General features: G+C 35.7%; 1 protein-coding gene across 1 annotated transcript; it reads left to right on the plus strand.

Moving 5' to 3' along the window:
• Positions 1–977: 977 nt before the first annotated feature.
• st8sia3 (ST8 alpha-N-acetyl-neuraminide alpha-2,8-sialyltransferase 3) lies at positions 978–12,548 on the plus strand. The gene is made up of 4 exons (XM_082141736.1): positions 978–1,451; positions 3,874–3,993; positions 5,291–5,848; positions 11,143–12,548. Exons 1-4 carry the CDS (start codon positions 1,288–1,290, stop codon positions 11,423–11,425), a joined length of 1,125 nt encoding a protein of 374 aa, XP_081997862.1. The 5' UTR covers positions 978–1,287; the 3' UTR covers positions 11,426–12,548.
• The last annotated feature ends 10,946 nt before the right edge of the window (positions 12,549–23,494 follow it).

Here is a 23,494-nt window from a genome sequence, read left to right on the forward strand (position 1 = left end):
ATTGTTCCTCATTAAGTGTTTACACACAAAACAGACACTGGAACTGTTGAGATGATGGTTTCAAGTCTGAGCTACTAATCCAAAGGTTTCAGCAGGTTTAAGACCCTGTTAGCGGCTGCTAACAATCCTGGTTTTGTCCAGATGCTTTGAGAGAAAACTATTAGCATTTTCACTTGCAGAAGGAGATTTTGATGTTCACATTTCTGTTTTAATTTCCATAAAAACAAACTAGGCTTGAAGCTCTCCAGTAACCACAAATGTCACTGTAATTTTATTACATTGCAAATTACTTACAACCCATAACAAAATGAAATAATATGAGATTATACACAGTCCGAAACTATCCATTAGTCAAAATCCATGTGACCTTTATTTTGTATTGGGATTACAGTAATCTCTACACATATTAACATTATACATTACTGCTCAGACATTGTGGGTTTTTGTATTGTTATTGTTGGTGTAGAAATCATTATATCACAACATATATAACTACAGCTACAGGTTTTATTTTACCATGCAAATAAAAAAAATGCATAGAATAACAAAAAGCAACATAATCAGTTATTAATATTTCGTTGGTTCTCTCCGCATGTCTTTGTATGATTGCCGGCACAATTTGTAATGTTTCATTGTGTTATTATCACAAATAAAACAATCGACTCCAAGCACAAGTGCACTTACAAAATCTTTTAATAATATTTAAATTAATGGTGAAGATGTCCATTTTCCATCATGTCCAAGATTCCAAGATGTCCATCACTTTTGGCCCCAAATAACAGTATGATTTCATATAATAAAAATACTATGCACTTATGCAGAGGTCTAAAAGGCAGAATGTTTTTTGTTATGAGGATATTGCAGATGTGTGTGTGTGTGTGTGTGTGTGTGTGTGTGTGTGTGTGTGTGTGTGTGTGTGTGTGTGTGTGTGTGTGTGTGTGTGTGAGAGAGATCAGGATAATCCGTGTAACCCTTTAGTGACCGAGGAGGCTCCAGCGCCTCCATCTGCTGCAGTGACTTGTTTATTTCTTGGATTTCTCTGAAAAGGATCGAGTCTCCTTTAAATATCGCCGGTGTTTTATGCATGAGACGGATGTGAGCGCAGATGTTTACAGCTAAACGCACATATTCGACGTTTATCTGCACATGGCAGCGGCCGGTGCTGATGAGAGACTCCGCGGATCCCGGATCATCATCACCATCACCATCATCAGCATCTGAAACGATGCAGCTCACATCCATCATGTTCCTTCTCCGTGTGTGAATCGGAGTGTTTTCTGGGCTGAGATGGTTCGGGTCGTCAGTGTTCTGGGTCTGGTGATGTTCAGCGTCGCTTTGCTCATTTTGTCATTAATCAGTTACGTGTCCATCAAGAAAGACTTCATCTTCACCGGCCCGAAATACGCCAACGGCGGCGGTCCGCGGATGTACATGTTTCACGCGGGGTTTCGGTGAGTGAACACGTGCTTTATCACATAAATTCATTAAAAATGTCATAACGGGGTTGTTTATTTCTATAAATCAAATGGGCAGCGTTTCTAATGCGCATGCGGGTAAACACGCGTGTGTTTTGATCACATTTTTTGGAAAGGCCTCTTGTCCTTCTGTCATGATGCTCAGTGCGCATGCGCAGTTCAGTCCTGGATCATGAAGATGGACTAACCTACATTCTCATATTTCGCAGAGTAATGAAATCTGAACAGTCAGCTGGCTGCATTCATATTCTATACACGTCATGCATTCTATTCTAACACATATTCTTTATTGGCATCTATGGTTCCATCATAATCTACACTCTTAAAACAATTATATATAGAACTCTAGGGTTCTTAACCGTTTATAAATAAGGAGAAATGTCTTAAATTATTGCATGATAGGCTACTTTCATATTTAATGTGTTTTTTTTTTCTAGTGATAATGTTTATGAGCTGTTTAATTCATAAAATTTAATTAAATAAAAAATCCATAAAATGATCCATGATGAAACTCCTAAAAGGTTCTACAAATGAAGTGCCTGACGGAACCCTTAATATTTCATATAGAACCTTTATTTTTAAGAGTGATACACATTTAAAAAGTAATGTTCTTTATTGGCACCCATGGTTCCATGGAGAACCTTTAACATCCACAGAACATTTTAGGTTCTTTATAATTGAAAAAGGATCTTTAGAATATTAAAATGTTCTTCACATCTAGAAAAAGGTTCTTTTAAGAAAGCTTTTTTTGACGAATGTTGAGTGATAAACTACTTTACATTTGATTAATGCATCATTTCTTAGTCTAACTTGCTGACCAGTGACCATCAAGAATATGTTTTTAAAAAATACTTGCAACCCAATTATGTGCAGTAGTCTCACTACTTAGCCTTTTGGCTGAAATCAAATATGTGCACAGAAGTGCATGTTTTTTATAGAGTGTTATGTGAATAACTGTTGTACATGCACTCAGTGTAAAGAGCAACCAAAGTCCAGTTTAATGTTGTGTTTGATTGAAACTGAAGGATGGAGGCCCTGAACGCTGTCCTTGGTCCTGATTTACTCCTCTGGCAGTTTCATTTCCAGTCAGTAATCAGACGCTTTTGCTACAGTCAAGGTTACATAGCAGGAGTCATTTTGATCCGGGCACTCTTGTATGACCATATGTTATTCATCAGCGGTTCATCATTTGGACTTCCGCCAGGGAAGAGAGTAAAGGCCAAAACTAGCAGAAGTGGCTTCAAATGTGTTTCTATTAATATGCTAAATAATGCTAGCAAGATGTAAAATCATGTTAGAAATATGCTAACAATGCTCTGAATAATGCTGCCAACATGTCAACAATGATAAATCATGTTAGAAAAATGCCAAAAATGCATTAAATAATGTTAGCAACATTTAAAACATGTTAACAATGTTAAATTATGATAGAAACATGCTAGCCGCATGTTAAATCATGCTATGTTAATGCATGCTTTTAATGCTAAATCATGCTAGCAAAATGCTAAATCATGTTTGAAACATGCTAACTATGCACTAAATAATGCTAGCAACATGCTAAAACATGTAAACAATGTTAAATCAGGCTAGAAACATGCTAGCGACATGCTAAATCATGCTAGCAAATGTTATTGTACGCTAGTAATATGATAAATCATGCTAGCAATGTGATAAATAATGCTAGAAACATGCTAAATCATGCATCTATCCAAAATTCTAGCTAAACATAAAACCTAAACCTAAAATTAAAACCTTCATACCTAAAGCTGTTAAAACTAGGCCTACTTCAAACTTTCTGACTAGGCTTTCTCAAGCCAACATCAAAGTTTGTCTCGAAACTTTACTCTTAAAAATAAACGCTCTTCATTGGCATTGATGATTCCATGAAGAACCTTTAACATGCACTAAATCTTTCCATTCCACAAAGGGTTCTTTATCGTTTTAAAAGGTTCTTTAGAATATTAAAACATTAAAGAACAAATGCTTCTTTTAAGAACTGATCACTGAAAGATTCTTTGTGGAACCAAAAATAGTTCTTCAATGGCATCACTGTAAAAAAAAAAGAGTGTATGAATTGATTGAGTTTCACTGGGAGTGACTTGAGTCGTCCTGTAAACCAGCACAACGCTCTGACCTCTGAGGCCGTAACCCAGACTCAGATAATGAAACGGAACAAGCTTTAACAAACGAGAGTGAGAAAACGAGCAGGCGTGGAGTCTAAAAGAGGCTGTTTAATTAGAGCGGGCATCGACTGCCCCGGGCGGGTCGTGACTGACAGGACTCTGGATGGGTCCGATTGATTGGGACCACTTTCAGCATCTGCCATCAGCGGGACATCGGGATCTGCTGGAACAGAAACAGTGTTTTCATTTCCTCTGTCTGTCCATCTTCTCGTCAGGTCCCAACTGGCAATGAAGTTTCTGGATCCTGCGTTCACGTCCCTGAATAATGCCCTCAACGAGAACATACAGGAGTCCAGCAGCTGGAGGTTTAACAAGAGCGCTTATTTAGAGCAAAGGTGAACATCACACACACACACACACACACACACACACACACACACACACACACACACACACACACACACACACACACACACACACACAGTGCAGAAGATGAGAGTATCTGAATAGGTTTAGAATTAATATGGAACGGTTGGTAGATGCAAATGTAAACAATATATACACTACCGGCAGAAGCCTCTTCTGCTCACCAAAGCTGCATTTACCTGTTTAAAAATACAGTAAAATCAGCAAAATTTTGAAATATTATTAAAGTTTAAATCATCTGTTTTCTATGTGAATATATAGTAAAGTGTAATTTATTCCTGTGATCAAAGCCGAATTTTCAGCATCATTACTCCAGTCTTCAGTGTCACATGATCCTTCACAAATCATTCTAATATGATGACTTAGTCTTTATAGTTTATTTCCTTAGTTAGAATGATTATTAAAACTTTATGGTTATAGTTATCATTCTTAATGTATCATTCTAATTTATTTAAATCAAAAACACTTTTTAAAAATTTTTTTTATAAAACGTCAACTCTCAACTCTCATGAATATATGTTATGGTTATAGATATCCTTCTTACTTTTTATATATTTAGTTTTTTATATGATTGATATTTTCAATCTATTTTAAAACAGTAATTTTATTAAAACTTTATGGTTATAGTTATTTTTCATGATGTTTGTTTATTTTTAAGGCATTTCATATTAATTAAACTTTAATATTATTAATATTAATAAATGTATCAAATCAAATGTCAAATTTTATGAAGACATTTAAAAAAATATTAAAAAACCCATGAACTCTCACAGTATTCATCTTTTTAATAGTAATATTCTTTAAACATTGTTATTTTAGTTGTCGTTCTTGATAGATGTTTATTTATTCTGAGTTTAGTTTTTTAATGTTTAATAATATTTTTAAAAAAAATTAAAACATTGTTTAAAAAAATAAATAAATAAATTAAAACACTATTTTAAAACCATCAACTCTCACATGTTAAATGTTATAGTTATCATTCTTGTTATTTATTTATTCTAAGAGTTAAGTTTTTATGAAATCAAATGTCAACATTTTTGAAAACAGTATTTTTTAAACCTGTTTTTACAATGTCAACTCTCACATATGTATGTAACATAAAATATTTTAAGTAGTTATATTATTTAAACTTTAAGCTTATGGATATAGTTTTGAACGGGCCTAAAATCTCTCTTAAAACATCTGCTAATTCTTTCACTTGTGTTGCATCTTGCGTCTTTCTGAATCTGCTCACTTCACTCTGATGTTATTGCGTGTGTCTTCCAGTAAAGAGATCGGTCAGTACATCGACGTCCCGCACAACTTCACCCTGACCAAGAGCAGCGTTCGTGTGGGTCAGTTAATGCACTACGACTACTCCAGTCACAAATACGTGTTCTCCATCGGAGAGAACCTCAGGTCTTTGCTTCCGGACTCTTCTCCGGTCCTCAACAAGCGCTACAACACCTGCGCTGTGGTGGGAAACAGTGGGATCCTCACCGGGAGCCGCTGTGGCCCCGAAATCGACAAGTATGACTTCGTTTTCCGCTGCAACTTCGCGCCCACCGAAGTCTTCCATCGAGACGTGGGCCGCCGGACCAACCTCACCACCTTCAACCCCAGTATTCTGGAGAAATACTACAACAACCTGCTGACCATCCAGGACAGGAACAATTTCTTCTTGAGTCTGAAGAAGCTGGACGGCGCGATCCTGTGGATCCCAGCCTTTTTCTTCCACACGTCGGCCACTGTCACACGCACACTCGTAGATTTCTTCGTAGAGCACAAGGGGCAGCTCAAAGTGCAGTTAGCCTGGCCGGGAAACATTATGCAGTATGTGAACAGGTAAGAGATTGTGTATGTCTGCTTCATTTGAGAGTCACACTTCTAAAAAATACCATGGTATCATTTTGAGTTTTGTATGGAAGTTTCTGACACGGAATGAAAAAAATTTGAAAGGTAATTAAAAAGATAAAATAAAACAATTACAACTTTATGTCTCCCATGAACTGTAAACTCAGATTTCAGAGAATTCATAATAGCAAGACGTAAACTCAAAATTCCAAGAAAAGAGCCAAAATTGCGAGATTTAAACTCAGAATTCCGGGAAGAAAGTCAGAATTGCGAGATGTAAACTCAGAATTCCGAGAAGAAAGTCAGAATTGCGAAATGTAAACTCAGAATTCCGAGAAGAAAGTCAGAATTCCGAGAAGAAAGTCAGAACTGCGTGATGTAAACTCAGAATTCCGAGAAGTCAGTTAGAATTGCAAGATGTAAACTCAGAATTTCAAGAAGTCAGAATTGCGAGATGTAAACTCAGAATTTCAAGAAGTCAGAATTGCGAGATGTAAACTCAGAATTCCAAGAAGTCAGAATTGCGAGATGTAAACTCAGAATTCCGAGAAGTCAGTTAGAATTGCGAGATGTAAACTCAGAATTCCGAGACGAAAGTCAGAATTGCGAGATGTAGGCTCAGAATCCCGAGAAGTCAGTTAGAATTGCAAGATGTAAACTCATAATTTCAAGAAGTCGGAATTGCGAGATGTAAACTCAGAATTCCAAGAAGAAAGTCAGAATTGCGAGATGTAAACTCAGAATTCTGAGAAGAAAATCAAAATTGCAAGATGTAAACTCATAATTTCAAGAAGTCAGAATTGCGTGATGTAAACTCAGAATTCCGAGAAGAAAGTCAGAATTGCAAGATGTAAACTCATAATTTCAAGAAGTCAGAATTGCGAGATGTAAACTCAGAATTCCGAGACGAAAGTCAGAATTGCGAGATGTAGGCTCAGAATCCCGAGAAGTCAGTTAGAATTGCAAGATGTAAACTCATAATTTCAAGAAGTCGGAATTGCGAGATGTAAACTCAGAATTCCAAGAAGAAAGTCAGAATTGCGAGATGTAGACTCAGAATTCCGAGAAGTCAGAATTGCAAGATGTAAACTCATAATTTCAAGAAGTCAGAATTGCGAGATGTAAACTCAGAATTCCAAGAAGAAAGTCAGAATTGCGAGATGTAAACTCAGAATTCCAAGAAGAAAGTCAGAATTGCGAGATGTAAACTCAGAATTCCGAGAAGAAAGTCAGAATTGCAAGATGTAAACTCATAATTTCAAGAAGTCAGAATTGCGAGATGTAAACTCAGAATTCCAAGAAGAAAGTCAGAATTGCGAGATGTAAACTCAGAATTCCAAGAAGAAAGTCAGAATTGCGAGATGTAAACTCAGAATTCCGAGAAGAAAGTCAGAATTGCAAGATGTAAACTCATAATTTCAAGAAGTCAGAATTGCGTGATGTAAACTCAGAATTCCGAGAAGAAAGTCAGAATTGTGAGATGTAAACTCAGAACTCCGAGAAGAAAGTCGGAATTGCGTGATGTAAACTCAGAATTCCGAGAAGAAAGTCAGAATTGCGTGATGTAAACTCAGAATTCCGAGAAGAAAGTCAGAATTGCGTGATGTAAACTCAGAATTCCGAGAAGAAAGTCGGAATTGCGTGATGTAAACTCAGAATTCCGAGAAGAAAGTCAGAATTGCGTGATGTAAACTCAGAATTCCGAGAAGAAAGTCAGAATTGCGTGATGTAAACTCAGAATTCCGAGAAGTCAGTTAGAATTGCCGTATGTAAACTCAGAATTCCGAGAAGAAAGTCAGAATTGCGTGATGTAAACTCAGAATTCCGAGAAGAAAGTCAGAATTGCGTGATGTAAACTCAGAATTCCGAGAAGAAAGTCAGAATTGTGAGATGTAAACTCAGAATTCCGAGAAGTCAGTCAGAATTGCGAGATGTAAACTCAGAATTTCAAGAAGTCAGAATTGCGTGATGTAAACTCAGAATTCCGAGAAGTCAGTTAGAATTGCGAGATGTAAACTCAGAATTCCGAGAAGAAAGTCAGAATTGCGAGATGTAAACTCAGAATTCCGAGAAGAAAGTCAGAATTGCGAGATGTAAACTCAGAATTTCCGAGAAGAAAGTCAGAATTGCAAGATTTAAACTCATAATTTCAAGAAGTCAGAATTGCGTGATGTAAACTCAGAATTCCGAGAAGAATGTCAGAATTGCGAGATGTAAACTCAGAATTCCGAGAAGGGAGAATTGCAAGATGTAAACTCAGAATTCTGAGAAGTGAGAATTGCAAGATGTAAACTCAGAATTCCGAGAAGTCAGTCAGAATTGTGAGATGTAAACTCAGAATTCTGAGAAGTGAGAATTGCAAGATGTAAACTCAGAATTCTGAGAAGTGAGAATTGCAAGATGTAAACTCAGAATTTCAAGAAATCAGAATTGCGAGATTTAAATTCAGAATTTCAAGAAGTCAGAATTGCGAGATGTAAACTCAGAATTTCAAGAAGTCAGAATTGCGAGATGTAAACTCAGAATTTCAAGAAGTCAGAATTGTGAGATGTAAACTCAGAATTCCAAGAAGTCAGAATTGCGAGATGTAAACTCAGAATTCCGAGAAGTCAGTTAGAATTGCAAGATGTAAACTCATAATTTCAAGAAGTCGGAATTGCGAGATGTAAACTCAGAATTCCGAGAAGTCAGTTAGAATTGCGAGATGTAAACTCATAATTTCAAGAAGTCAGAATTGCGAGATGTAAACTCAGAATTCCGAGAAGAAAGTCAGAATTGCGAGATGTAAACTCAGAATTCCGAGAAGAAAGTCAGAATTGCGAGATGTAAACTCAGGATTACGAGATAGAGAGTCTGAATTGCGAGATGTAAACTCAGAATTCCGAGAAGAAAGTCAGAATTGCGAGATGTAAACTCAGGATTACGAGATAGAGAGTCTGAATTGCGAGATGTAAACTCAGAATTCCGAGAAGAAAGTCAGAATTGCGAGATGTAAACTCAGGATTACGAGATAGAGAGTCTGAATTGCGTGATGCAAACTCTGTATTTTTGGGACATGGTCCCAGCAGAAGATGAGATCACACTCGCTGTATGTAAACAAACAGAGAGCGAGAGTTGCTCGGTTTAACCCATCATTCACAGAACTGAGCTGTTGTCCTGTAATCTTCTGCAATCCCATTAAAGCGAGTCGCTGTGTCCGATCGGACAGATTTATCCCCTGGAAGACCATCACAAGCTCCACAAGAAGTTTAATAGATTTTCGGTTTAACAGTCAGTGACGAAAAAGGATCTCCGTGATTTCATATACATGTTGTAATTATAATATAAAAAAATAATATAATCAGAAAATGTGTCATTTGTTTTGATATAATAAAAAAAATATTAATAAATATTAATACATTTTATTAATAATATTTGTATTAAATTAATAATATTAATAATGATTTTAAAATTAAATCTTTAAAATAAGTAAATAAATAGAAAATGATTAAAATGTAATTTTTATAATCTCTGGAACTCTTTTAAAAATGCTTAAACAAACAAATAAATAAATAAATAAGTACATGCACTAAAGTTCAAAAGTTTGGGGTCAGTAAGATTTTTTTTTTTTTTATCAATACTTTTATTCATCAACCCAAACTCATTACAGTTTCTAGACATGTTCAAAATCATTTTAATTGAGAAATTGAAAACAGTGTCTGTAGGAATTTACCTTCATACACACACTAATGTTATGGAATAAATTGACCTATAAACCCCCCCCCCCCCCCCACACACACACACACACAGGTCAGCCTGTAGTCCTGTGTTGTTCACTGTTCACCAGCGCTGTGACTCTATTAGAGATGGTGGCTGAACTAACCTTGCTCTGAGCGAATGAACACACACACACACACACACACACACACACACACACACACACACACACAGGAGCAGCTGACCTTCATGGATGTGTTGGCACCATTTTCCCGCAGACACATGTGCCACTTTGGGTGAAACGCATTAGTGTGTTACCCGGGGGTTTATGGGTAAACTGTTGAGTGTGTATGCAGAGGTTTACCGCTGTTAACTGTATATGAGGATATTTCTCTGAATTCATTTAAAGCTGAAGCTCAGTGCTGGAAGGGTCTTTCAGGGAAGATCACGGAGGGTTTGTGTTGTCGGAGCAGCAGAACGGACTGAGATCAGCGCTTTGGTGTGGAAAACATGTTTATGACTGTTGATGGTTTTACCTAAATTACCCTAATATCACATAAACACACCCAGTCAAAATTATATGTACACTCGTGTTCAAAAGTTTGCGGTCAGTATTTTCTCTTCTGCTCACCAGTTCTGGATTTATTTGATCAAAAATAGAGTAAGAAATGTGAAATATTATTCCAATGTAAAACAGCTGTTTTCTATGTGAATATATAGTAAAGTCTAGTAAAGTAATTAATTAAGAGTTTTGTTTTATTCATTGTTTTTTTTAAATAATATAATAATGTAATTTTATAAAAGGCTATATAATTGATTTTCACATTATTGCTGACCATTGTGAATAAATAAATAAACAAACAGGTTTTATATGAATTGGTAGAATTGGTGTATATATATATATCTCACAGGTTTTGTGAGATTCAGCCAAATGCTCTTCAGACCTACAGATAGAATCTAAGACTATATCAGCTAATACTTTTTGATTTTGTTAATCCTATTTCCAATTTGTGACATCACAAAATATCCAAAGATAGTTTGTTTAAATCAGAACTGAATGTAAAAGAAACAATGCAAACGATATTTCAAATGCAGGTGCTCTGCAGGTACTGGAAAATGAAGGCTCTGTCCCCGAAGCGTCTGTCATATCGGCTACATAAAATTAAAACATTATAATTGTGTGCTTGGTACATGGATTTTAATGATGAGACTTTTGTTTTTGTAATCAGGCTCTCAAAAATTATTAAAAAAATGTGGATTCAGATTTATCAGCCAATATATCGCTTATTGGCTTTCAAATTTAAAGAATTATCCGTATTGGGCAAAATTTTCATATCGGTGCATCCCTAATATATATATATATATATATATATATCATATATATTTTGTGAGATTCATCCAAATGCTCTCCTGACCTACAGATAGAATTGAAGACTATATCAGCTAATACACATTTATTGATTTTGTTAATCCTATTTCCAATCTGCGACTTCACAAAATGTCCAAAGAAAGCTTGTTTGAATCAGAACTGAATGTAAAACATACAATATTTGAAACCTTTGACAGCAGTTCCTCTTGTTTGTCTGCAGGTACTGGAAAACGAAGGCTCTGTCCCCGAAGCGTCTGAGCACGGGGATCCTCATGTTCACGCTGGCCTCGTCCCTGTGCGATCAGGTGCACCTGTACGGGTTCTGGCCCTTCGGCTGGGACCCCAACACCGGGAAGGAGCTGCCGTACCATTACTACGACAAGAAGGGCACCAAGTTCACCACCAAGTGGCAGGAGTCGCACCAGCTGCCCACCGAGTTCAAACTGCTCTTCAAGATGCACGCAGACGGCGTCCTGAAACTCAGCCTCTCCCACTGCGCCTAGAGGTCAAAGGTCAGGGTCAAAGGGTCGGCGGTCAGGACTCAGGGTCGTTTGGTTTGGCTAATGGACGTTTGTGGTGATTCAAGGTTTTATTTCTGCCAACTATCGACATCAAGCTCAGATCAGTGTCAGTGATGATGAGGATAGTTGGTGCACTCTAAAAAATGCTGGCTTGTTTTAACCCAATTTTGGGTCAGATATGGACAAACCCAGCCGTTGGGTTTTTATTTTTAATCCAACGTTTGGGTTTGTCTATATTTGACCCAAAATTGGGTTAAAACAACCCAGCATTTTTTAGAGTGCACTATTTGTTAACATTAAACTACAGCATCATGTTATAATATAACCACAATATAATGCAAATATTACTAAAATGTAACGCACATAAAATAAATGCTTTCATTTAATATCCCTATGAAGGTTTTCTTTGAGTATATATATAGTGTATATATATATACAGACCAGAATATGAGGCGAACTTGAGTATGTTACCACCTAGCAACCAACAACAACACCCTAGTGACCGCTTAGAAACACCCTGGCAACGACCCACAACAGGCAAACACTGCTCAGATTTTCTTCAGAGGAATCTAGTTTTGTATATAGTGACAGAGGATAAATGTATGGAAGCTTATTTCTGCCATGGAATAAAAAATAAATTCGGAGGAAAAACGTCAGACAATTGTCTTTTTTTATTCCGTTGTGGAAACAAGTTTCCATAAAATCAAAACACTATGCTTATTTTCTGCATGCCAGGTTTATGCTGGTCTACTAGGATATGTTTCTGAATTATTATATAGACACAGTTAAGTCTAATCGAAGCATTTTAATTGGACACGACCTGTGTCAATCAATCAGGTTGCTCCAGTGGGCGGGGCATTCTCAGCGAGAGGCTCTGATTGGCTCGTGAGCTGTCAGAGTTCTGCAGAAATATTGATGTTTACTTTACGCATAATTCAGGAATGTAAGGGTTATGAATGATGTCATTTTATTTGTGATTGATTCTGTGTTCATGAATGTTTACACACTTGAGTGTGAGTGTGAGTGTGTGTGTGTGTGTGTGTGTGTGTTTGTGTTTGAGTGTGTGTGTCAGAGAGTGTGTGTGTGAGTATATGTGTGAGTGTACGTATGTTTGTGTGTGTGTTGTGAATGTGTGTGTCTTTGTGTGCGTGTGTGTATGTGTATGTGTGTGTTTGTATATGTGTGATTGAGTGAATGTGTGTGTCTTTGTGTGTGAGAGAGAAAGAGAGTGTTTGAGCGTGTGTGTGTGTGTGTCAGAGAGAGAGAGTGTGTGTGTGTGTGTACGAATGTTTGTGTGTATGTGTTGTGAATGTGTGTGTATGTGTGTGAGTGAGTGAATGTGTGTGAGAGAGAGTGTGTGTGTGTGTGTGTGTGTGTGTGTGTGTGTGTGTGTGTGTGTGTGTGTGTGTGTGTGTCTGTGTGTGTCTGTGTGTGTGTGTGTGTGTGTGTGTGTGTGTGTGTGTGTGTGTGTACGAATGTTTGTGTGTATGTGTTGTGAATGTGTGTGTGTTTGTGTGCGTTTGTGTGTATGTGTGTGAGTGAGTGAATGTGTGTGAGAGAGAGAGAGAGAGAGAGAGAGAGTGTGTGTGTGTGTGTGTGTGTGTGTGTGTGTACGAATGTTTGTGTGTATGTGTTGTGAATGTGTGTGTCTTTGTGTGCGTTTGTGTGTATGTGTGTGAGTGAGTGAATGTGTGTGTGTGTGTGTGTGTGTGTGTGTGTGTGTGTGTGTGTGTGTGTGTGTGTGTGTGTGTGTGTGTGTGTGTGTGTGTGCTGAAGTCATAATGTGCATGTGGAAGACCAGGTCAGTGTGAAGTGTCGACTTTAACATTTATTCCTCTTTTATTTAAATACAGTCATTTGATTAGATGATAATGTAAACACTACATATGTATTGTGAAAGGTTATGCTACAGTTTCTGTAAGATGTCATGAAGCTGAAGCGAATGCCGAGACACAGATTGTAACCTTATGTTTTCATATCAAGCTTCAGTTTATTATTATTATTTGTATGATGCATTTAATGGTGTTTTATTGCATTGCAGTTATTATACTTTATATTGGCCGAAGATGTTGGTTAATTTGTCTGACGGTGATCAGTCCATCAACCAGGACATGCAAATTTGTTTTTGCAAGACCAAGCGGATTAACAAACAAATTGATTGGCTGAGATGATTAACAGACGACGTGATTGGCTGAGACAGTGGAAACGTTCCAATCCCTGATCATATTACTGAGGATCCATTTGCAAAACGCTGAGCGTCTAAAAAGTTGGACTCGGTTGTCAGTGTGATTAATCTTGTCTTGCTTATTTGTCTGTTTAACACTGACAGAAATGTTCTCGAGTCATTTCTTTTTCATATATGCATATATATTATATGAACATAGAGAAGTGTAAAAACATTTACCAAAGAACTTTTCTCGCAAAAGTCTGTCAGCTGATGTCTGAACGTCTCGAAGGCCGCGTTTCTTTCCCCAATGTAAGGTTACAGTGAGATAAGTGAAATTAATTGAAAAAATATGCAAAAGCAAAACATTTAAAGTATTGTCCGCTTCCATAATATAAAAGTGTTCACATCCAAACTTGTGATATTACTGCTCTCTCTGATATTATAATCTTTGGATATCATGGGTTGTTTTTCTCATCCAGAATCTAAAAGGTGAGAATTTATCATTATTTACTGTACACTACTATTCAAAAATGTAAATAATTAATATCAAGGATGCATTAATTTGATCAAAAGTGACATTTATGATGTTACAAAAGATTCTATTTCAAATAAACGCTGTTCTTTGGAACTTTCTATTCATCAAAGAATCCTGAAAAATGTAACATATCAAGGTTTCCATAAAAATATCAAACTGTTTTTAACATTGGTAATAATCATAAATGTTTCTTGATCATCAAATCCTCATATTAGAATGATTTCTGAAGGATCATGTGACACTGAAGACTGGAGTAATGATGCTGAAAATTCAGGAATAAATAGCATTTTGAAAATATATTCAAATAGAAAAGTTCTTTTTCAAAACATACTGTATTTCTGTTCGAATAAATGCAGCCTATATGAGAAAGAGAGATTAACAACCCCCTGCTGTGTTTATTTCTTCATGTTGATGTTTATCATATTCCAGGATAGTTTTAGAAAGCCTGTTTTAGACACTCGACCTTCACTGGGAATCTTCGCTGTATATAATACTCTTTCCCGAAGGAACCCGAGACTCGCAGAGAATCATTCTGGACTCTTTTTGAATGTTGAATGCAGTTTGTTGTTTTGATAATACCGACTTCTTTTGATTGTATCTGTCTTTGTTTCCATGCTCTTTCGATTGTAAGACGCTCCACTGAGTTTCTGATGTGTTTCTGGCACCATATCTTGAGATCACTAGTATTATTTAAGATAAATTTAAAGTGCTCCTATTATGCTGTTTTACATGCTTTACATGCATCCAAGATCAAAACACACTTTAATTTCCTCATAATCTCCACTGCAGCATCAGCTCTTTTCTCTCAGTGTCTGAAACGCTTCAGTCTCTCTAAACCCCGCCTCTCTGAGAGCCGCTCTGCTCTGATTGGTCAGGTCGGCCCAGTCTGCTGTGATTGGTCAGAAACTAAACCCTCATTATCATATCTGACTCTCAGCTCTTGATCACAGTGATACGAACAGTAACGATGGCGTGGGTTTTACCGTATCAATCTCATCAAAGTGGATTTGCTTTGTCAGCAGAAAACAGCGTCTTCTCCACACGAACAACACGAACCAAACTCTTCCAGTCTCAGATAAACTACAGTGTTTGAGGGCGGAGCTAAGAGACGCTGTTCAGCCAATCAAGACCAGAGACTGGCATTATGCAAATTAGTTACAAACCTACACAGGTTCAACAGGAAGAGCGACTGGAATTATTGGCAGTTCAGAATCACTTCTTTTGGGAGACAAAAACTTAATTTATCTGCACTTTGAGACTTTATTACATTCCACTGCACTACTTTTCAATTGTTTTTCAATGTAAACGCGCTAGACGGACGTCTTTGACCGTTGCTCTCGAATCCCGCGTCTTTTGCAGCGTCCTGTTCTGAAAACGCGGCGCTCAAGTTATAGTTCAACTGTTAAAAAACGCGTTTCTAGACCTTGTGACTGTATTTGCCGTCCACTTTGATCTTTGAAACTTTGCAGACCTTATACATTCACAAACACTGCATGAAAGGTCATGTTCGAAAAACCATAATCGGGGCACCTTAAACGAAACTAATTCATGTGTGTGTGTGTGTGTGTGTGTGTGTGTGTGTGTGTGAAGTGTTATTTTCTAATTCTTTAACTGTGGATCACTTCGATTGTAAACGCAGAACTAAGCTCCTGTCGATGTTTGATTGTTTCAGAGAGAATAAACTTCAGTTTCAGACATTAAAGCTGTGTCATATGTGCCAGTTAATATTGTACATCACTACTAACCACACCTGATGTCATGTACAACATTTTGAAACTATTAATGATTATTTGAATTGAATTGAACAATGTTTTTAAACACAACCAATATTCAGTTCTACAGTGTCCAGCATGTAAAATAGATTTATCTGTGGATGTTTCGATTGACGGTCTAATGGCCATCAGAAATATTCCTTAAGCAATCATTTTTGGCTGTTTTGTTTACAGTTATGAGTCATAAATCAGGGTTATATGGTGAGGACAGTTCAATACTTCACCATTAAAGAGGATGTTTAAGACGAAATTTCCTTTAAAGGTCCTCCTGAACATGATTTAAAACACAAAACGTCAATCAAAGACAACACCACATGAGAAATGTTATTGATAATCCATGCGCAGAGGAAGAGAAAACATTGATCACCGGCAATATACCGGATATATATATTTCTTTTCCCAATGTTTGTAATGCACTTCATGCATACATGAAATTGCTTTGTCGTTAAAAAACAGCAACATACAGCATATATATATTACACGGAGAGAACTGGAAAATATAGTTATATATATACTAATATAGACATTATAGACATCTCACACATTGTGTTCAATTTAGTTTGTTTAATGTGAAATAAATAGACGTGGCGTGTGTCAGGCTGCGTTTGGCTCTCGTGTCTTCTTTGACCTCTGACCTTTGAGCCTAAAGAGAGGTCAAAGTTCAAACAGAATGATGTAACAACCCCTCGGCTTTGTCTCTTTAGATCTTTCACTGACTGTTTGCAGAAACGTAGAAATATCTTTCATTTCCACGTACAACTCAATGACTGTTTTAGTTGTTTTGATCAATATTTCTGATGTTGTTACTATGTGGTCAATCATCAAAATTCTTCATGTTCAAGTATGATTTAATATATGACGCTTGGCTATCTCTAATGATAGGATCAGATGGGGATATGCAGTCGGATGTGAAATATACAGAGTTATTATTCTCTACACAGACAGATGGTACAGTTTGTGTGTGTGAAAGTGGAGGGTTTGTCTAGTATAATGTCATGTGTTCGCTGTTTCTGCCGTTTGTGCTTCTCCATTCATGGAAAATCAATTTGGGGAGGAAAAAGGAAAAGCAGCAAACTGAACCCTTTCCTTTCCCTGTTCATGAAGGTTTGTGCACATTTTCTTCTTTTATCATCAATTTTATGATTTTGAGACTTAAAAAAACAAAGTCTACGTAAATTAATACTATAATTGGTAACAATTTACTGTAAGGTTCATACCAATGTTTGTTTATTTATGTGTGTATATTTGTATAATATACATTATGTTAATGCATTAACTAATGTTAACAGATGAGACCCTATAATACCATTTTTGATGATAATAATTGATAATAATACAAATTTTAGTTTTAACTATACAGGCCTGTAGGATTTTGCTGTAAGACACGAGCAATGGAAAGAGTTTGCATTTTATATAATACATGTATTATTCTTAAGAAATCTTAATAACAACAATCTGCTGCATGCAATGAACAATTAAAAAAAATTGGTTCATTAGAAATACTTTTATTTACGCTCTGAGATCAATTAGTAAATATATTTGTGTTTGTAACCTCACACTATCTGATATTCATCAGCAGTGACATAAACATGAACAGTTTCTGCGGTTCTGAGCAAAAGATAGAAATGCAAACCAGCTTCAGATAATCAATACAACTCTCTTACACACTCTCACATACACACAGACACAGTCAAACACATACACACACACACACACACACACACACTCAATTGTATTGTTGTATTGTATTTGACGGCACAAATGTGTATAGTGACACATTTATTATTTCAGATTTACATTTAAAATTATTACACATTTTACCGAGATAACCTGTGATTGTTATATCTGATTTAACCCATAAAAAAAGAGTTAACACACTGCATGTAAGTATGCATTTCTGACAAGTTCATTTAGATGTTACCATTTTAGGTTTCCTTTTTTTTTTTTTTTTTTTTTTTAGATTTTTAATGCACAATTTAATATTTTATTGCAGAGTTTATTTTTTGTTGTTGTCAATTGTATATTTTTTTCAGTAACACTTTACGATAAGGTTCCATTACACTGTAAAAAAGGATTTTTTGGTGAAGTAAATACTACTGAAAAAAAACAATGTAATTTACATGAAAAAGTTAGTTCAGGCAAGAATTTAAAAAAACTAAGTAAATTCCATATCAGTACTTAATTCAAGCGAGTAGAAATGAAAGCGTAAATATCAACTCAATAAAATTAAGTAAAAATTACTCAACTTTTCTGATACTGGGGTTCCCATCATGCACTGGACCGTGAATAATTACTGAGGTTCATTTTTCACTGGTTTCGAGCTGTATTTACACTGTTTTATCATTGCTTTTGTTGTCAGGATTAGTAACTTGCCATTTTGTGACATTTCGAGTAAATTTTCTGCTCAAAATGACACATTCAAATACAAAAAGGATCCATCAAATGTTACCGTCATTGTGTATTGTCTACCAAGTATTGAGGTCTTTGCATTCACATGATGCTTATCTGAAATGATATAGTATAAATTACTTAGATAATCTAAGTAAAATACATACTATAAATGACTGGTATAATTCAATATTATTGTTTGAGTGAAATGTAATGCAAAGGAAATTTTAACTAAATCGATAATAATCAACCTTTTACTAGCCAAGTTAAAATGACTAATTTTCTTTGTTACTTTCACTTAACTAGGTTAAGTAAAGTTTACTTAATTCCATATTCCAAGTAAATTTAACTTAAAGATTTCTAATTAAAGCTACTGATAAATATGTTTAGGTTTTTACTTGGCAAATCTTTGTAAATTTACTAGCATTTTCTGAGTGGAAAAAGTTGCCTAGCTTTTTTCAAGTAAATCCTACTCCAAAATTTTTCCAGTGTAGTTAACACTGGTTAATAACTCAAATTATCAATGAGCAATACATTTGTTACAGTATTTATTCATCTTTGTTAGTAACTTTTGATTTTAATAATGTAATTAGCAGTGTAAATGTTGAAATTAACATCAAATGATTTAAAAGTATAGTTCATGTCACTAATATCAATTAATGTTAACAAATAAAACCGTTGTAAAGTGTTATTTTTTATGTCATATTAGTTACAGCAAGGTTTTATAATAGTCTGTAATAATTATAATAGTTTATAATAGTAAAATGTATTTTCTTTTCTTCTGTGAATATTATGAAATCACAGAAAATATCAGATTATAACTTTTGCGTTCATTCGTTTATTAGGACATTACACACATTTTTCTCTTATATTGTCTTTATTTAGTGTGACAGAGGACTGAAGAATCTGCGCTGTTGTCTGCGTGTCTTTCATGGACACAATGAGGTGAAAGTGTCGAGGGTTAAAGGTCACGGGGCCTGAAACACAGCAAGCAAAGCACAGCCTTTCAGCAATACTGAATTTGACATGATGAAGATATCGCGTGGAAATATGCAATAGAGACGTTATCATAACAATATGGAGATTTTCTTCTAGAGGAAGAACAAGCACTTCCATGTTAAACCGCTCACACATGCAAAGCAAGAGCAGTTATTAATTAACCCTGAACACCCAAAACAATCAATATGATCATCAGAAACACAAACCCTCTCTGCACCAGCTCACACACTTTCACACTGACTTCAACTCTAGATTACAGCCAATACATACAAACATAGGCCTATACATTCATGCATATGTGTCAACTAAATATATATATATATATATATATATATATATATATATATATGACCTTTCCCTCCTATATATTCTTAAAATCCGACAAACAATAACAGAATATTAAACGTTATTTAATTACGTGTGAACGTCATAGGCCTATTCTTTAAGGAAGGAATAAAAACACTGAAGTAAAAAGTAATATTATGTCGGATATTAAGATCGTGTTGCGTTTTAAACCTTTTTTCTATAAGTTCAGAATTAAGTCTTTAAAAAATGCAATTTTTTAGACGAGTAGGTTCATAACAGAAAAAAAGAACAATAACCTCCTATAATCCGGTCGTAAAAAAAGTCGTAAAAAAAAATCATATGTCTATTTTTATGCATCACTAATTCAGTCTGATTTCTCCTGCTAAAAACAACAACGCGAAAATTGAATTAATTTTTGAACACCATCTATTGCACATTATTCTCATATTGAGATACGAGTCGTGCAGATTTACACGCATGTGAAACTTCATAACTTTAGTCGAATGTAATTAGAATTATTCTTTTTTTAACTCTGCGCACCTGTTAAGCATTTCATGCACGAGAAGTGTGTGTGTGTGGGTGTAAGAGAGAGAGAGAGAGAGAGAGAGAGAGAGAGAGAGAGAGAGAGAGAGAGAGTGTGTGTGTGTGTGTGTGTGTGTGTGTGTGTGTGTGTGAACACATTTCATGTTTTCTGAAAGTCTCGTGACGTGTAAAACCACCACAGGACTTTCAGATCTCTTGTGTCTGGTTATAAAAAGTGGTTTTGTTTTGTTTGGTCAGATCTCGAGGCACTGAAAATGCTGGGAAAAAGGTAAATAATAAAAAAAAATAAAAAAAGGGTAAATAATACTAAAATACAGTAGTATCATTTTCGCAGGACAAAACGGCACAGATATTATTATTATTTATAAATTAATATTATAGGCTATGTCACACAATTCACAGTGCGACAGAGATAATGTTGGCATAATGACATTATAATGACATGAATGACATGCCTTTCTAAACCCTCAAACAATCTCATTTATCATTCAAGAAGTGTTTCTTTAACGGTGTCTATTCAAGTAAATGACATTTTAAATACGCGGAAATCACCGAGAATATCCGCAAACTACATCATAGCGTCACCGTCACATAAACATATTATCACCCAAAGAATCATTGAACAGTATCACATTAAAAACATGAAACGGGTTTAATAGCAGAAAGAGAGATTCAGAAGGACCTCTTTCTCACGCGTGGATGTTCCTCTGATAAACGCGGGTGATTGGGTTTGTGACTCGCGCTCCTGTAAAGCTTTGGAGAAAAGCGTCCGCGTGCGTGTTGACGCACATAACCATAAACAGCATTTCATCTTATGACTGACAGCACGAGCGTGTTTAAAGTGCCGAGGAAAGTCCGAGACTTACCGAGAGCTGCCGGGTCACAGGGAACAGATGCAGAAACTGACGGCAGTAACGGCACACGGTCATCATGCGGTCCGAGGCGCACTGATTCTGATCGATATCGAGCTCTCACACAGCAGATGGTCGGAGTGAGGGAACACGGGGAGAAGAAGCCCAGTCCAACAGTTACTCGGGCCTCTTTAGCTTTTGCATGATGATAACAAACTCAAGTGTATTTCATTTACACACCTAATCCATTCAGATGAGTTAATCTCATCACATCTGAACATCTGTCTGAAACTAACTACTGCAAGCCTTTCTGCTCGAAATCAAGGAGTTTCGGTGCTGTGTCATGTGAAGAGCAAACTTTGATCAGATATTGCAATCAGATATCAGATCTTAGAGAAAACAAGAATTGTTCAGCATTTAAATAGCACCAGATTATCTCACATTTGAAAAAAATTTAGGTTATTTTATGCATCCAGTAAATATGCATTTATACTCCGTTCATAATTATGTTATCTTTAATCTGTAAACATATTTTTAATAACCTCTACTCCATTTTCTTCTTCATTACTCAAATTCACTGTAAAAAAAGAGTTGCTGCCTTAAATTTTTAAATACAATCGACTTGGATGTTTAAGTCATTTCAATTTAAATTACATTAAAGACTTTGAAAAATGAGTTGAATCTTGTAAAAAAAAAAAAAAAACAGTTGAAAATTGTTTAACTTGTCTTGATTAGATAAAGCAATGTAAAAATACCCTATATGTTGTCAACGTATTGATCATATACTTTTTTAACAGTGTTTTTATTTTATTTAGAAAGTATTGTTTCAGATAGCCTGTCATCATGTTTTTGTGTAAATTTAGAGGGGAAAAACGCATGTAGTTTTTAGGTTTTAGGTTTAAAAAAAATAAAAAAAATTAAGTGGACGTTTGATAATTTGGCCTCCTGTTAAAGCTGGTATAAAGTGAGTTGAGAATTTAGAGTTTTACATGCATTTAGAAAGAAAACAACGTGCACGTTTGATGCACTCTCTCTCTCTCTCTCTCTCTTTCTTTCAAATATCGATTTTCTTTGACATGAATAAGGGCCTTTTTCAGTCAGTGATTCTTTGCATTGTGTTGAAGTGTGCCAAAGCAAAGCAGCACAAAAACACCCGAGCAGATTCAAACTCTTCTGTGTCCTTCTCTGGGTTTGCTCCAGTCGCGCGCGGCAGGTACGGCCACTTTTCCTCCAATTTGTGGCAGCTGAAAATCCGGGAAGAGTCTTGTGGAGAGCCCGAGCCCCCGCTCCTCCTGCTCCTCCTGCTCCTCCTCTGACAGCTGATCAAAAGAAAAATAGGTCACGCTTTTCAGACTTCTGTCGCTCATCCTTAATTACAGTCGCTTTAAACAAAAGCAACATCTGCGCATCCTCCAAAGAAAATAGCAACCGGCATTCGAGAAATCTGTTACTTCTGAATCACTTCAAGCCGGATCAGACCATAATGCGCGTGAAGAAGTTACTCTGCGAGAGCATTGATCGATTTAGACTAACTCTAACGTGAAAAGGATCAGTGGTAGGCTACTGTGAAACATGTAGAACTTACTTTAAAAAAAAGTCTTGCACTGCATATTTCTTAGACACCTGCATTTAACAGTGTTTCGAAGCTAAATAAAGCATTAAATCAACCCGCGCAAAATTACTACAAATACAATAGAGAAAATTCTGCTCGTATTTACAGTGTGTGCTATCCTGATATTTACAGGCCCATTGTGGACTATACAGCACTGTGAAATTAATTATATGCATAATATTTTAACTAATAATGCTAATAATGTAAATTAGGCCTTTATGTAATGAACCAGTGATAAATGATCAGAAAACACGAACAAAAAAAATATGACTTCACAATTAAGCATATGTGCAGTTATTGTTTAACTTGATTGGAATCTGATTGATGTTTTGATAGATAGATAGATAGATAGATAGATAGATAGATAGATAGATAGATAGATAGATAGATAGATAGATAGATAGATAGATAGATAGATAGATAGATACAAATGTTAAGTACAATCAATTTGGATGTTTAAGTCATTTAAGTTAAATTACATTTAAGAGTTTCATCTTGTATAACTTATAAAAAAAGTTGAAAATTGCTGAACTTATTTTAATGAGCTAAAACAATGTAAAAACATGTTGCATTAACTCATTGATCTTTTTTTCTTTTCTTTTTTACAGTAAGATAGTTCTAATAATCCATCGAAGAAGAAACAAACATAAACATGCACTAATTTTGGCCAATACGCAAAATACACACTAATGCACAAAATATAGAATAAATAGTACATTAGAAGTTTGTTCTGCATTTGTTATTTTACAGTTAAATTGCACATGATATCGTGTGATTGTGTTCATGTGAATTTGATGTTTGTGTAGTGGATGAACTGGCTAAATGATCCGTTCGGAGTGACAGTAAAGGGACCGTCTGACGCCAGATTCCAGATGCAA

The sequence above is a fragment of the Leuciscus leuciscus genome (genome assembly GCF_965113295.1).
Source record: "Leuciscus leuciscus genome assembly, chromosome: 16".
In the NCBI taxonomy this organism is placed as follows: Eukaryota; Metazoa; Chordata; class Actinopteri; order Cypriniformes; family Leuciscidae; genus Leuciscus; species Leuciscus leuciscus.